The 13,642-nt window shown below is 47.8% G+C and overlaps 1 protein-coding gene across 3 annotated transcripts in view; it reads right to left on the bottom strand.

Annotated features, from left to right (window-relative positions):
* The window catches only part of ENTHD1 (ENTH domain containing 1), an 80,620-nt gene that overhangs the window by 28,921 nt on the left and 38,057 nt on the right, over positions 1-13,642 (bottom strand). For all 3 annotated transcript variants that reach the window (XM_037515212.2, XM_037515211.1, XM_054696025.1), the window contains exon 5: positions 11,327-11,450. In XM_037515212.2, the coding sequence (XP_037371109.1) occupies positions 11,327-11,450 (124 nt within the window). The remainder of the gene's footprint in view (positions 1-11,326; positions 11,451-13,642) is intronic.

Raw genomic sequence — 13,642 nt, 5'->3', positions numbered from 1 at the left:
TTTATTTGTTCACTGCCGGCTGCCTGCCTGCACCAGAACAGAAGCTCCTCGAGGGCAGACACACTCACCGCCTCTCCATGCCGCCCCCAGGGCCTGACCCATCATAGAAACACCTCCATCTGCCCTCCTAGAACTTGACTCTATTTAGCAGCAAATATCTAGTAGTTGATATATATTTTATGTTTATAAAAAGATGAACAGCTCTGCGTTTGACTCTCGAGAGTTATTTTACTAAGCTGGGCTCTAGAGAGCACCTCCAACGTGCAATCAATACAAAAAGCAACACTCCTTGTTAGTATCAAAATGAATGAATCGTGTGCCTTTACGGAATAGAATTCTGTTTCAACTAAGAACCAACAATCCTGAGCACGCCTTCTTTCTCTCACGCCACCTTTACCCTGAGGACACCCCAGGCTTCTGCACATCTCTCTCCGATACCCTAACAGCCTTTAATCCATCCAATATCCAGTAAGACAAGCTGTGTGCATGAGGGTGAAAGGCTGCTACACGAAGGAGCAGGTCGCCCTCCTACAGCCCCCCACAGGAAGCCTGGTGCCAGGAAGTTCCATGAGGGGTCCAGAGTATAGACTTAAAAACAAACAGACAAAGGGCAGATTAGCTTGTGATAGAGGGGATTTGGGAAGCATACTGGTCATGCATCTACCTCCAATTTGAAATCCTCTGGGGAGGGAGACAACAGAAGCAGCAAGAGTTAGGTTCTGATGAGGGAGGCCAATGCCCTGAGCCTGAGCAGGGCTCGTCCGTGGGTGCCAGGAGACCAGGAGGGGCTTGTCACCCACCTACCGAGCAAGGGGCTCTGAGCGCCCATGGTCAGCCGGCCGCTCCTCTGGGCGGTGAGCTTTGAGAAGTGAACACAGAGGACAGTTCTTTCCCTCATGCAGCTTTCATTCTGAGGGTGAAGGGGGGCGTCTGCTCATTTCCCAGCTGGAAAGGCAAGCGACACATGAGGACCCCGAGCCTGCCTACCTCACAGGGCAGGGAAGGATGGAGCAGCAGAACAGAGCGGGAGCTGGCAGGGAGCAGGTGAGCCAGCCGCCGTGGCTCCCAAGGTGTGAGGAGGGTGTGGGAAAATGGCAGAAGGGAAGGGTCCCACCATCGATGAGGGCAGGGAGGAGGGGATGGCCCGATAATTTAACAACAGGGCCGGTGGGCACAGGCAGGAAGAGATGTGGACACGAAAGAGCAGACAGCAGAGGTGAGGGGGCGAAATGCCTGGCAAGGTGGGGGCAGGGGTTCCCGCAGGCCCCAAAATGAGACATCAAGCCGGTCCCTGAAACTCTGACGTCATCCCGGGAGGAGGAGGGCAGAAGGGAAATCCTGAACTGACAGAGTTCACGCCAGAAAGGACTGAGGAAACAGAGTAAGGAAGGCTGTTTTTTCCTCTCATTAGGAAATTTAAGATTATCTTGAATTATAGAAAAACAGCCACGTCTCTGGACACACGTGAGGTCCCGGCTTAAAAACAACACACCCGTGACTCAAGGCTGCTTAGGACACCCCCTTTGCCTCCAAGGGGTTTCCTCTGAGAGCTCTTTCTTCACCTGCCTCTTCTAACCCCCAAGAGAGGCCCTCAAGCCTCCTCTGCCCCCAGACTTTCTTCTCCCCCAAAGCCACTAAATTGAGTGACAGCATCTAGAGACTGGGGGTGTCGTCCATGCTGTGTCTCTGGGCTCCTGTCCTGTGGCGCCTGCTTTCAGGCAGTCTTGAAGTGACAGGCAGGGCCCCTACGTAAACAAGGCCTGGGCCCACACCAAGGCCGCACACTCCCTCCCCGCCTGCTGGCCGTTTTACTGCAAATTCTACGCATTTCAAGAAATTCCTCCTTTTTAACAGACTCTTTAACTAGTATAACAATCAAGTGTCAACTGGGGATGAGGAAAATTCTACAAAATTTCAAAAGAAGACTCCGCTGGCGGTGAGCCTCATAGGTGAACCTGGCGTACCCCCGCAGCGCTGCTCATGCTGTTCTTTTAAAAACCTGATGAATCGCCTCTGGAGACACTTGAAGTATATGCAGAAAAACACAGAAAGAGCCTGCGAGGATGACTCTATTCAATCTAAGGCATGTCGAATATTCAAAGGAGCACTTACTATGCGCCAAGCCCCATCAGAGGCAGAGCACAATGACGAGCCAGACAGAGACCTTCTCCCACAGAGTGACAGCCCAGCAGGCCGGGTGGCAGGGAGATAATGAGGGACGACAATACAGCAGAATCAGGCCAATCTGGAGCAGGCAGAGTGCCCTGAAGGCCTGGGGCGAGCAATAGCCCTGCCTTAGGTGTGTGGGGAAAGGCTTCCTGGGAGAAGCAGCATCTTAGCTGGATGCGAAGGACGCACAGAAGCCAGACAAGGGAATCAGCGTGGAGGATGGAGCGAGGGAAGGGCCTCTCAGCTGAGGAAGTGACATAAGCAGAGCATGAGGAAACATGGCTTTGATGACCGGTTGAGCGCCCGCAGGAGCCCTGGGCAGGTGTGAGAGGAGGTGGGTGGGGGCAGGCAGACCGGAGAGGCGGGCTCAACGCGTCAGGTCTGGCACTTTATCCTGAGGAGAGCTTCTCAGCATCCTCCGTCTCCAGTTCTGCTTTGACCTGACTGCTCTTCCAACTCTCCCTCGTCTTCCCACTGCGTCCGCAGGCCACCTCCTAAAGCAAAGACCTCGTCATGTCACGTCCTTGCCCCCCACACGTCAAAGGCCCCAGCATTATTCAGACACAATTGAAACTCCTCAGGGCGTTAGGAGGAGCCGGCAACCCATGCCTGGCTTAGTCTGTTAAGGCTGCTGGAGTGAAAGAACAGCAAACAGCAGAAATTTATTTCCTACAGTCCCGGGGGCTGAGTCTGGGATCCGGTGCCAGCACAGTTGGGTTCTGAGACCGTCGTCCATGGACACCCCTGACTTCTCACCGTGCGCGCCTGTGGTGGAAGAGGCAGGGAGCACGATGGGTCTCTTTTGAGTCCCTAATCTCATTCGTGAGCGTCCCACCCTCCTGACCTCATCACCTCCCAGGCCTCACCTCCTAACACCTTGGGAATTAGGTTTTTAACACAGGGACTGTGGGGGAACAACAGTCAGGCCACGGTAAAGCCACTTTGCCCACGAAGCCCTGGGTTTACATCTGTTAACCTGGTATATTCTTCGTGCCCCCTTTCAGCTCAAAAATGTCCTCATTTGGACAATAAGTTACATGAGCACCTTTACTGGCAGATAGTGCTTACCTTTCTCGCCTCTCCCAGCATCACTCAACCCTAAGGCCTCACTCAACTTCTCCCCCTTCCTCAGGCCAGCCAGGCTTCCTCGGACCCTGCCTCCTGGTCTCTCACTGTCCACTCTGCAAAATATGCTCCTCTTCCCCTCACTTGGTCTGGCTCTCTCTGCACAGTAGGCATTTGTCTGGTTAGACTGATCAGGGCTGTTTAGCTCTCCAGACATAGAGGCAGGGGCCGTGTTCATTGCCGGCTGGCTGGCACTTACACAGCGCCTGGCACGTGTCGGAGTCTGGTAAAGTTATAATTTCTAGGATGAATAATGGTCTTGCTCTTGGAAACAGGTTTCACACAGATGAAGTCAGCTTGAGACTTAGCCCCCTGAGAGGTCACAGTCATTTTGATATAGAACCTGCCACTTTAGTTTCGATTACACTTGATTCTTGTAATTTGAAACGTCGAGAGTATACGACACACTTGTCATGCGCACACTCGTTAGGGACGCAGCAAGGACTTAGGTTGAATGAATGGCTTCTTGACCTAAAATTCATAAAAAATGCAAAAGTCAGGGTCTCCTAATACCTCTTTGGTAATCACAAGGATGAAAAGTTGGCCACTGCATGACGAATAAAAGGTGGCAGCTTAAGTGAAGTTACCAGCCTTCTAGTCATTCATTATCTCATGGGCTTCCACTGCAAATGATCATGGCACTGCTCTGCTGAATCCTTTCAGCGAAAGTCTGTAGTGGTTTCACTTACGTCTGTTTTTCATGCATGAATCATATTTTCTTGTATTTGGGAAGTAAAAAAGAAGGAACGATTAAGTTTAAAAAAGGTTTCATGGGATTTCCTAGTACCCACCCCAGCACACAGTCACTGTGTTCACAGCCTCTGCCGTTCCCACAGTCGGCCGCGCCCTGGCGGCTGAGACGAAGGTCCTTGTGGAGAAATGGCAAACCACACAGCAGCTGCCCTCAGGATGGAAGACACGCAGGAGACGTGCCCAGCTCCGAGCCTGCAGACAAAAATTTTACCCAGCTGCTCGGAAAGCCGGGTGTGTGCCCAGCAGTGGCCGAGCAGAGCCCGAGGCCGGCGCTGTGCTAACGGCAGATTCTGTGAGACAGGCGCGGGTGCTCGGGGGACCCCCGGATCCCACTATTCTCCTACGAAATCAAATAAATATGTGTCAGATAATGACAGGTGCCACAGAAGAAAGAACGCAGAGATGGGGAACAGGGGGTGTGGGTGGCGGCGGCGGGATTTCAGTTTCCACATGTCCGGGAAACTCTCCCTGGGCTGTAACATTCAGCAGGACCTGAAAAGAGGGAGAGGGTGAGCGAGGGCACCACATGGACGGGCTTCACCCCATACAGGCGGCTCAGAGGCTCCAGGAGATGCGATGGGCGGGCGGATCTGTCAGGCCATGGTGCTCAGCCGCGGCCGAGTAGCCCGGGTAGAGACCCCGTCATGCAGACCGCCGGGCATCGGCGTCACTGAAGAGCTTCGCGGTGCCTGCGCCCCAGGCTGGGGCTGACTGCAGGGAAGAAGCGATGCGATTGGGTTCCCTGATTTTTTTTTTTTTTAAGATTTATTTATTTATTTATTTTTATTTATTTATACAAGCACTGGGCACAGTCAGAAGCACGGGAGGGTGAGAGAATTCACCAGAGCCAGAGCGGGGAGCAGAGCAGGCAGAAGGACCGAAGTACACTGCTGAGGGGAGCAGCGGGCGGCAGGAAAGGTCTGCGCGCCAGGTGGGACCCTCCTCTGGTGGCCGGGGAGCAGTCGGGGATCGAACCGGCGCTGCAGAGGTTGCGGGCAGCTTTGCAACCCAGCGCTCAACCGCTGCGCCACCGGGAGGCCCCGGTTCCCTGATCTTGATGGGAACCACGGCACCCTGCGGGGTGGGAGACAGAAGGTAGCGCTTAACTGTTGGGGACGAGCTAGGCACGTGGACCAGAACAAGCCTCAGGGGTGTGATGTGGGGTTGGGGGGCTTCTGGCCATCGGGGCAATGACAGTGACGAGTCACAGTCCCTACAGCACAGAGATGGGCAGCCTGCGAGGCGCTGCCTGGCATCTAGCGGCGGAAACCGAACCAGGATGGGAGCTCACGGCCTCTTCCCAATTCCTAAACCAGCTTACAGAGCCAGAACGTCCCGAATGAGGGAAAGAAGATGCTATGGCACTACAGTGTGCACAGTAATCTCACCCCAGGCCTTCCCGGGACGTCACGACAGCAACACGGCACTTGGAAGGCGACACGACGGCATTCCCAGGTCTTGTGAGATGCTGGCTCTGACCTCACACTGATCCCCAGGGCCCGGCACTGCCACTGCAGCCCACTGGGCTGGGGCTTATGGAAGTCAGGTGACACATGGAGTCCTGGTGAGGCACCATCTCATCACCAGTCCAGTAAAACCACGGACCTACCTCGAGTTACTCCACGGTCTCGAGAATGTGTAATGGGAGTAGAGAGGCTTATTAACCGGCAGAATCCCCACTTTGGCTGCATGGCCCGGGGAGGTCAAGCAATTACAGTCAGAGGACCAGGTAAGAAAGCTTCTAGATTTACACCTCCTCACCCAAAACAACTCTTGCTGGGGAGATTACAACGATTAGGCCACCTTGAAAACTGTAGCAGTGGTGATTCCCCACATTCCTATATAATTTGCCTGTTTTTCTGAAAAGTCAGGTGGATGGTGGAGAGCGACGGCAGATGTCTGCACATGCAGTCGGGTGGTGATGCCAGTCTTAGCTGCAGGCCCAGCTGTGGCATCTTTACTAGAGCAAATCAGCATGGGCCCTGGCAGCCAGTGCGCAGGCACTAGCCTGCATGTGAGTTTTTTTAATCCCTATTAATAGAGACTATTAGCAGCAGCCTTGCTACAGCAAGGACAACAGTATGCCTTTCCCGTCTGCCTTGCGGCTATGTCATTCTGCTGTGTCTCTTTGAACGGAGACCAGAGAGGCCTGGATTTTCTTGATATCCCACAAATCATCATACTGGTCCATTCCAGTGATGCAATACGAACTGGACTTGCTAAGCAAAAAAGCAGTAAGTACTCCTGGTGCTACGGGTGTGCAGAAGGGGGGAGAGGAGGTCTGGGAAAGTTGAAGGCCTGTTTCGTCTGTGCAATTTTGGCTGGGAGCACATTAGGGTATACCCCCCGTGTGATTGATTCTCTTAGGCTTCTTCATTATAAAGGGAGAACTATTTTGTTTTCACAGGGAGGCACAGAGTATATTGGGCACAAATCTGCCTCCCTTCACTGCTGCCCTCTGCCAGCACCATGAGTGAATTTACACATTACCCTATCAATTTTCACATCACCGCCCAGACAACCACACACAACCTATTCCAGATACAAATAGTTGCCAACTCTTTTTATGAGTCCAGCAAAAATCTCAGTTTCAAAACATGACAGAGAATATGAGAAAAGGCAATTCTGTTAATTTCACTCATAGATTGTAGATGTAAAACTCCTAAAGAAAACATCAACAAATCAAACCCAGCAACAGTCTAACAGTGTTTATTTCAGGAACTTAAGGTTGTTTTAATATTTGGAAATCAATTAATTTACAAAATTAACAGCTCAAAGGAGAAAACCTATAACCATTAATATAGAGGCTAAAAATAGAGAAAACTCAATGTGTATTCAGGATGAGCTGTTAATAGATTAGGAGTGGAGAGCTGTGACAATGCATCTAGTAAACCTGTTAAATGGCAATTGTGTCATAAAGAGAAATCATTATCTTTGAGATACAGACCAAGTGCAGGGAGCACCTGATCATACTTGCATTCAGCACTGACTCGAGACTCTACCCAGTATGCCAAGGCAGGACAACAAAATACAAAGTGTGTGGTTGGTTTTCCTTTTTAAAAATGACAATTTTAAGGGTTAGTGAGGACACGGAGCAACTAGAGCTTTAGAAAACAATCTGGCATTATCTAGTTTGAAGATACTCATATTGAACAGTCACCATTTTCACCTCTGGGTATGTGTCCTGTCCATGCGAACCAAGAGTCCTGAACAAATATGTTCATAAACAGCCCTGTCTGTGATACAAAAACTTGACACACTATTGATGGCGGTAGTCTAGAGGGACAGGGAAATGCATTACACAACATGCATACATGAAATACTATACAGCTGTGAAAATAAATGACAACCTTCAACATACAGAGCTGAGTCTTAAGGACATCACTGAGTAATAAATGAAAGTCACAGAAATATAAATGCAGAATGAGGGCCTCCCCTGGTGGCGCAGCCGTTGAGCGCTGGGCTGCGAAGCTGCCCGCAGCATCTGCAGCGCCAGTTCGATCCCCGGCTGCTGGCGAGGGTCCCACATGGCACGCAGACCTCTCCTGCCGCCCACTGCTCCCCTCAGCAGTGTATCTCATCACTCTGCCTGTTCTGTTCCCCTCTCTGGCTCTGGTGAATTCTCTCACCCTCCTGTGCGTCTGACTGTACCCAGTGCTTGCATAAACAAAGAAATCTTTAAAAAAAAAAAAAAAAAGACAGATATTTAAAATAAATAAATAAATAAATGCAGAATGAATGCACTTAGATAGTTTTAAAGCCTGTAAAACAAAATAATATATTGTTTAGAGTAATATAAACATATCTAATGAAACTACAATGGAAATCAAGGGGTTAGGAGAATAAAACTCCAGAGTGGTCACGCAGAGTGAAGGGAAGGAATGGGATCCAAGTGAGGCAAAGACCGAATGGCAGGAGGGTGTGGGTGAGGACCCCCATGCTCCGCAGGCCGAGCGAACACAGCAGCAACCTGGGCGCCCAAGGCGGGGTCAGGCAAGGAAGAGGCAGTGAACAGAGGATGCAGTGACAGGTGACTTGCCTACTTTATTCTTGCTTGGGCAAAAGTTGCCAAAATCATAACATGGACATTAGAACCATCTGTTAACAGGATAAATGAGTGAACTGGACAGAAGTTACCAACAGAAATTCAGAAAAGTACATGTAAGAATCTGCTCCCAGCAGACCGGGGCATTTCTGTCGTGGGAGCACACATCCATCAGGCAAAGAACAAAGGAGCTTCAGGGGGTTCCAAAGAGAAGCTGCTCTGATACCTGTCTATGAGGGTCTACCCTGAGAGTACACGTCATCCTTACCAGTCCTACCACCATGCGTGACCAGTGCCTCTAATGAAAATAAAAGAGCTTTTGAATCTTTGTCAACAACATCTGGAAAATGGCCCAAAGACTCCTCTTAATGCAAATGCTGTCACCCTAGGACTGAACAGACCCATCATAATTTACCCTTCACCCTCATAATCCTTCCTCCCCCTTCTGCTTTGCTAATGGTTCCAACTGATTAATCGCTCAAGTAAATCCTGAAGGTCGAAAAAGAGACCTAATTATCGTCTGTGTTTTCTCCATCAACCAGAGCCACTCTGAGCACACCAGGGCCTGAGACCCAACGGGTTGCCAATGTTGCTCCTGTTACTCAGAGTCCGCTTCCCAACCTATCTTGACCCACATCTTCTCAGGAAGGTCCTCTAGAAACTCAACAGTTGCTCAAATGTGAACACATCTATACACGTAGCTGGGCCACAACTGATTCGATGGAGATTTATCCTGGACTTGTCATCAATGCTTATGCTACAAAAATGATTTACTACTCAAAAAAGTCTGCAGTACATTATAGAAAAAAATATAAATATGGTTTTTTCTTTCATGGGGTGCTTATGCGTGGAACCCAGGCTCACGTTGTGAGAAAGCCCAAGCTCGTCCCCAGGGAGAGAGGCTCCTGCCAAGAGCAGCAACAACCAGCAGACGTGTGAGTGAGGAGGCTTCAGAGGACTCTGGTCCTCAGCCTTTGTGCTCTTGGGCAGAAGCCCAGACACACCTCATGGGGCAGAGACAAGCCATTCCCACTGTGCACTGTCCTAGTTCCAACCCAGAGACTCCATGAGGAGAATAAATGGCTATTTTATGCCACAGTTTTAGAGAAATGTGTACACAGCCAAAGCAACTAGAACAAAGACATTCTAAGGAGAAGAAACTACACAGCCTCAGAAGGTCACAGAGTGCTGTGAGTACTGGCGGGCTTGGGCAACAAGGCCAAGAAGGCTGGTAGGACCAGACTATGAAAGATCTTAGATGACAGTGTTTTAAAAATTAGACTTAACCTACTGGCAGAAGAGAACTGTTGCAAGTTTTAAAACTGGGAAGTGAAATGTGCTAAGATCTACAATTCAGCAAGATATCTCTGTGATTGGTGTGAGGGAGAGACTGGGGAAAACAGACTCAAGAGTAAGGGAAGTTTCTCCAGTCAAGATGAATCCTCACCCAGCGATATGGGTAGGTAACATGTGTCGTGCCTTTGTCCCTCTTATGACGCTGCATCTGCTGCTCATTTATGCTCAGTCTCACATGTATCAACATGCTGGCAGGGGGAGGTCATGTCCACACAAAAACCTCCACAAGGATTATAAATATCCATAAATTCTTATTTATAGCAGCTTTAATTATAATTGCCCGAGCTTGGACACAACCGAGATGTCCATTAAATGAGTGGACAGAAACCCTTGTATCTTATTCAGCACTAAAGAAATGGGCAATCAGGCCAGGAGAAGACATGAGAAAGCTTAGGTGCAAAAGACTAAGTGAAAGAAGCCAATCTGAAAAGGTCACAGACTGATTCCAACCATACAACCTTCTGGAAAGGGCAAAACTATGGAGACAGTTAAAATATCAGGGGCTGCCAGGGACTGGGGGCAGGGAGGGATGAACAAGCAGAGCACATAAAATATAGTACAATACATCCATGGTGCACACACGTCATGAGACATTTGTCAAAATCCAAGGAATATACAAATTCAGAGTGACCCTTAAAGCCTTATGGTCTAAGTTGTACGGAGGTGTCATGTAGAGTCGCGGATTGCAACAGAGGTGGGGTGTAGACAGTGGGAAAAGCTGAGCCCCTGTGGGGCAGGGGTCACATGGGGATATCTCTGTACCTTCCACTCAATTTTTCTGTGAACCTAAAACTGCTCTAGAATATAAAGTCTATTTAAAAAATGTTGGCCGGGGTTGGGGGGCGGGTTCCGTTGACATGAAGTTTATCCTAAGAATACAAAGCAAGCTGTCTAAAAAATCGTAACTACTTCTAACTCATTATCCATGTGAATAAGGCCACGCTGTGCTACTCATATCACCATTACCCACAACTTCTTGGTTTTGCATCTATTAAAATATCCTCATCATTCTCTTGACTGGCTTCATAGGAAAACAACGTAAACATGAACTTGTAAACTAGATCTATACTAGTAAACTACAGTTTTATAATTTGGATATTGGGGCTCTATATAAGAGGGAAATTGACATGCCTAGGCCAAAGTGGGGGAGAAATGAAGCTCAGCACACCAGGAGCCCCCTCTGTGGCCAGGGAAAGGCTTTCTGGATAAACAAAAGCAAGGGTCTATAAGGGCATGAAAGATACTAAAAAGAATGCTTCAATCTCATCTTGGCAAAAGCTATTTCATCCTATTTTCTGAGAAAATCAAGAGAAAAATGTATTGAAAACTGAAAGTTCGTAGAGAACAGAGCAGGAAGGGGCGGCTCAACAGAAACCCATCAGCTTTGGTCTGGCAGCCCAGTCAGGTGGAACCTGACAGTGTCATTTACTGGAGGTAAGTTCTGGATCATTTTGTATGGTGCCTTTCTCTAATGCCAATTATTCAAGATGTGACTACCAATCTGCGGAATACCATGCATCTTTTATCTAATGCTTGCTTCTGGAAAATGTCAACAAAGTTAATAAAAATCAGAAAAAGAACTAAAATTGATTTTTCTTCTTTTCAACAATTTGTAAAAGATCTAAGATTTACAGTTAACTGTTGAAACAGAACAATGGGGGGGGCGGATAAGCAAGATAAAGAAAAACATGAAACATGATAAAATAAGATTATAGGGTCATGTGGGTTGAATTTATCCACGCTAGTCCTGCTCCTCATGATCAAGGTTAAAGTCATTGCTGCGTTATTTCACAAAATAAAATCCAACAAGAAACAATTCCTGTGCAGTCTTTCTAACCCATGCTTCTGAGTAAATTTCCTAGTTTTTAACCAATTTACCTGCATCCCAGAGGTTACAAACGTCGGCTTGACCTTCTGACAACCGTGTAGCTGTTGAGACAGTGGAAGGCGGAACTGTCGGCAGAAGTGGCTTTGGCTCATCCTCATAAAATAGTATCAGGTCCTGTAGAAAATAAGAGAAGTGAAAGTTGGAAAAAAAAAAAGTTCATCCCACTACCTCACTTTGCTACAACAGATGGACAGTTCATAGAGATGTGATGCAACACCATCAAGCCCACGTTGTGACTGAAAGAACTCGCACCGCAATTGTACACATGGGTGTTCACCAAGAAGAGGTGGTTTTCTATCCTTGGGAGTTCCCTTCCTTGCTGAAGATACCCTGTGTAGACAAGCAATGGTTCTGCTTGGGGCATTAACTTATAGCCTATCGCAGAGGCTGATTATTCTACTTTCCTGGTAGGAAGTGTCCCATTGTATGGGCAGGTCACACCTTCTTTATCCACCTCCTGCATATAGACATTTGAGTTGTTTCAAATTTCAGCTATGATGAGTAGAGGTTAATATGAACACTCTTGTTTAAATCTTCTTATGGCCCAACGCTCTTGGATAGAGAAAGACTAGATCTCAGAATAGGTTCAACGTCACGAGGGCTTCCTTAGAAACTGCCAAATCATTTCCCATGTGATTTATAATTCAACTTTTATTTCAAAATCATTGTGGATTCGCATTCAGTTGTAAGAAATAGTGTAGAGAGGTTCTGTGTTCCCTTAACCCAGTTTCCCCTGACTCTGTCAGTCTTAGCTTGGTGATGGGATTTTAAAGACTAGATAATGCTTTGGGGCACTCACCTGGATCCAGTTAAGTTTCTCCTAAGTTTTCCCCCTGTTCACATACCTCTAGTTCAACCCTACGGGTAATTATGACTACAAGATGCCCTTCAGCAATAACTAGCAGGAAAAATTGAAAAGAATAAAGGTTTGTTACTTACAGGACCCGGAAATTGCACAGCATACCTGAGCCAAAATGAGGTGGGGGAAGGGAGAGAGAGACCTGGGGTCCTGCTTTTATTGGCTGAGGATGGGGGTTTTAGGGTTTGGGACTTCCTCTTTACTGGCACAGTCAAAATCTAAGAGTGGGGATTTAAAGCACAGAAAAAGAGGGCCTCCCCTGGTGGCGCAGCGGTTGAACGCTGGGCTGCGAAGCTGCCTGCAGCCACTGCAGTGCCGTTTTGATCCCCGGCCCCCGGCGAGGGTCCAACATGGTGGGACAGACCTCTCCTGCCACGCCCGCTGCTCCCCTCAGCAGTGTATTTCGTCAAGTCTGCCTGTTCTGTTCCCCGCTCTGGTGAATTCTCTCACCCTCCCGCACTTCTGACTATACCCAGTGCTTGTATCAATCAATCAATCAATCAATAAATAAATCTTTTTTTTAAAAAAAAAACATAGGAAAAAAAAACAGGAGGAAAAAGGCAAGACCCGTCAGTCCCAACTAACCTGTTACCTAAATCAGCAAGGGTCTGTAAAACAAAAGGGACCTCAGTTGGGGAGGCTCTTTGCTGGTCCTGTGACTGGCCCTGTGTTTGAATTAGCTCTCTTTGAAATGAAGCCTTTGTTGTGGAAGCCTTGACACCACACTTCAAATAAGTACTTCAATTACAAAAAAGAAAAATCAACTCTGGGAGTTTACAATACACCCCTAAAGGTAAACATCTCACGAAATTAGAGTACAACGTGACACCTGGAATATTGACATTGACATGGTCAAGATACAGAACATGTCTATCGCTATTAAGGATCCTTCCTGTGGTCGTTTCCTGCCATCCAGTACCCCCCCCCCCGTGACTACCCATCTGTTCCCTACTTCTGTAATTTTGATATTTGAAGAATGTTATACAAGTGGAATCATACAGGATGTAGCCTTTGGAGACTGATTTTTTTCAACTGGCATAATTCCTGGAGATTCATCCAAGTTGTTCTGTGCGTCAATAATTTGCTCCTTTTTATTGCCAAGTAGTATGCATGGTCTAGATGCTCATAGTGTGTTTAACCCATCAAAAAAACATCTGAGTTGTTTTTAGTTTTTATCGATTGCAAATAAAACTGCTGTTAACATAGATTTGTACGAAAATAAGTTTCTGGAACCTGGGATAAACGAGTGCAATTGCTGGATCATATGGTAGTTGTATGTTTAGCTTCATGAGAAACTGCACAAGTGTTCTAGAGTAGCTGTACTACTTTTCATTCCCGGCTGATAAGGATGTGAGCCAGTATCCCCATGTGCTTATCAGCATTTGGTGCTGCCGCTATTTTTTATTTTAACCACTTTGACAGTTCATTGTTTTGTTTAATTTATATA

Source organism: Talpa occidentalis, unplaced genomic scaffold, assembly GCF_014898055.3.
Source record: "Talpa occidentalis isolate TD23 unplaced genomic scaffold, MPIMG_talOcc4v2.1 talOcc4.16, whole genome shotgun sequence".
In the NCBI taxonomy this organism is placed as follows: Eukaryota; Metazoa; Chordata; class Mammalia; order Eulipotyphla; family Talpidae; genus Talpa; species Talpa occidentalis.
Note: the sequence above shows the minus strand (reverse complement) of the source record. Positions and strands in the feature narration are given on the sequence as shown.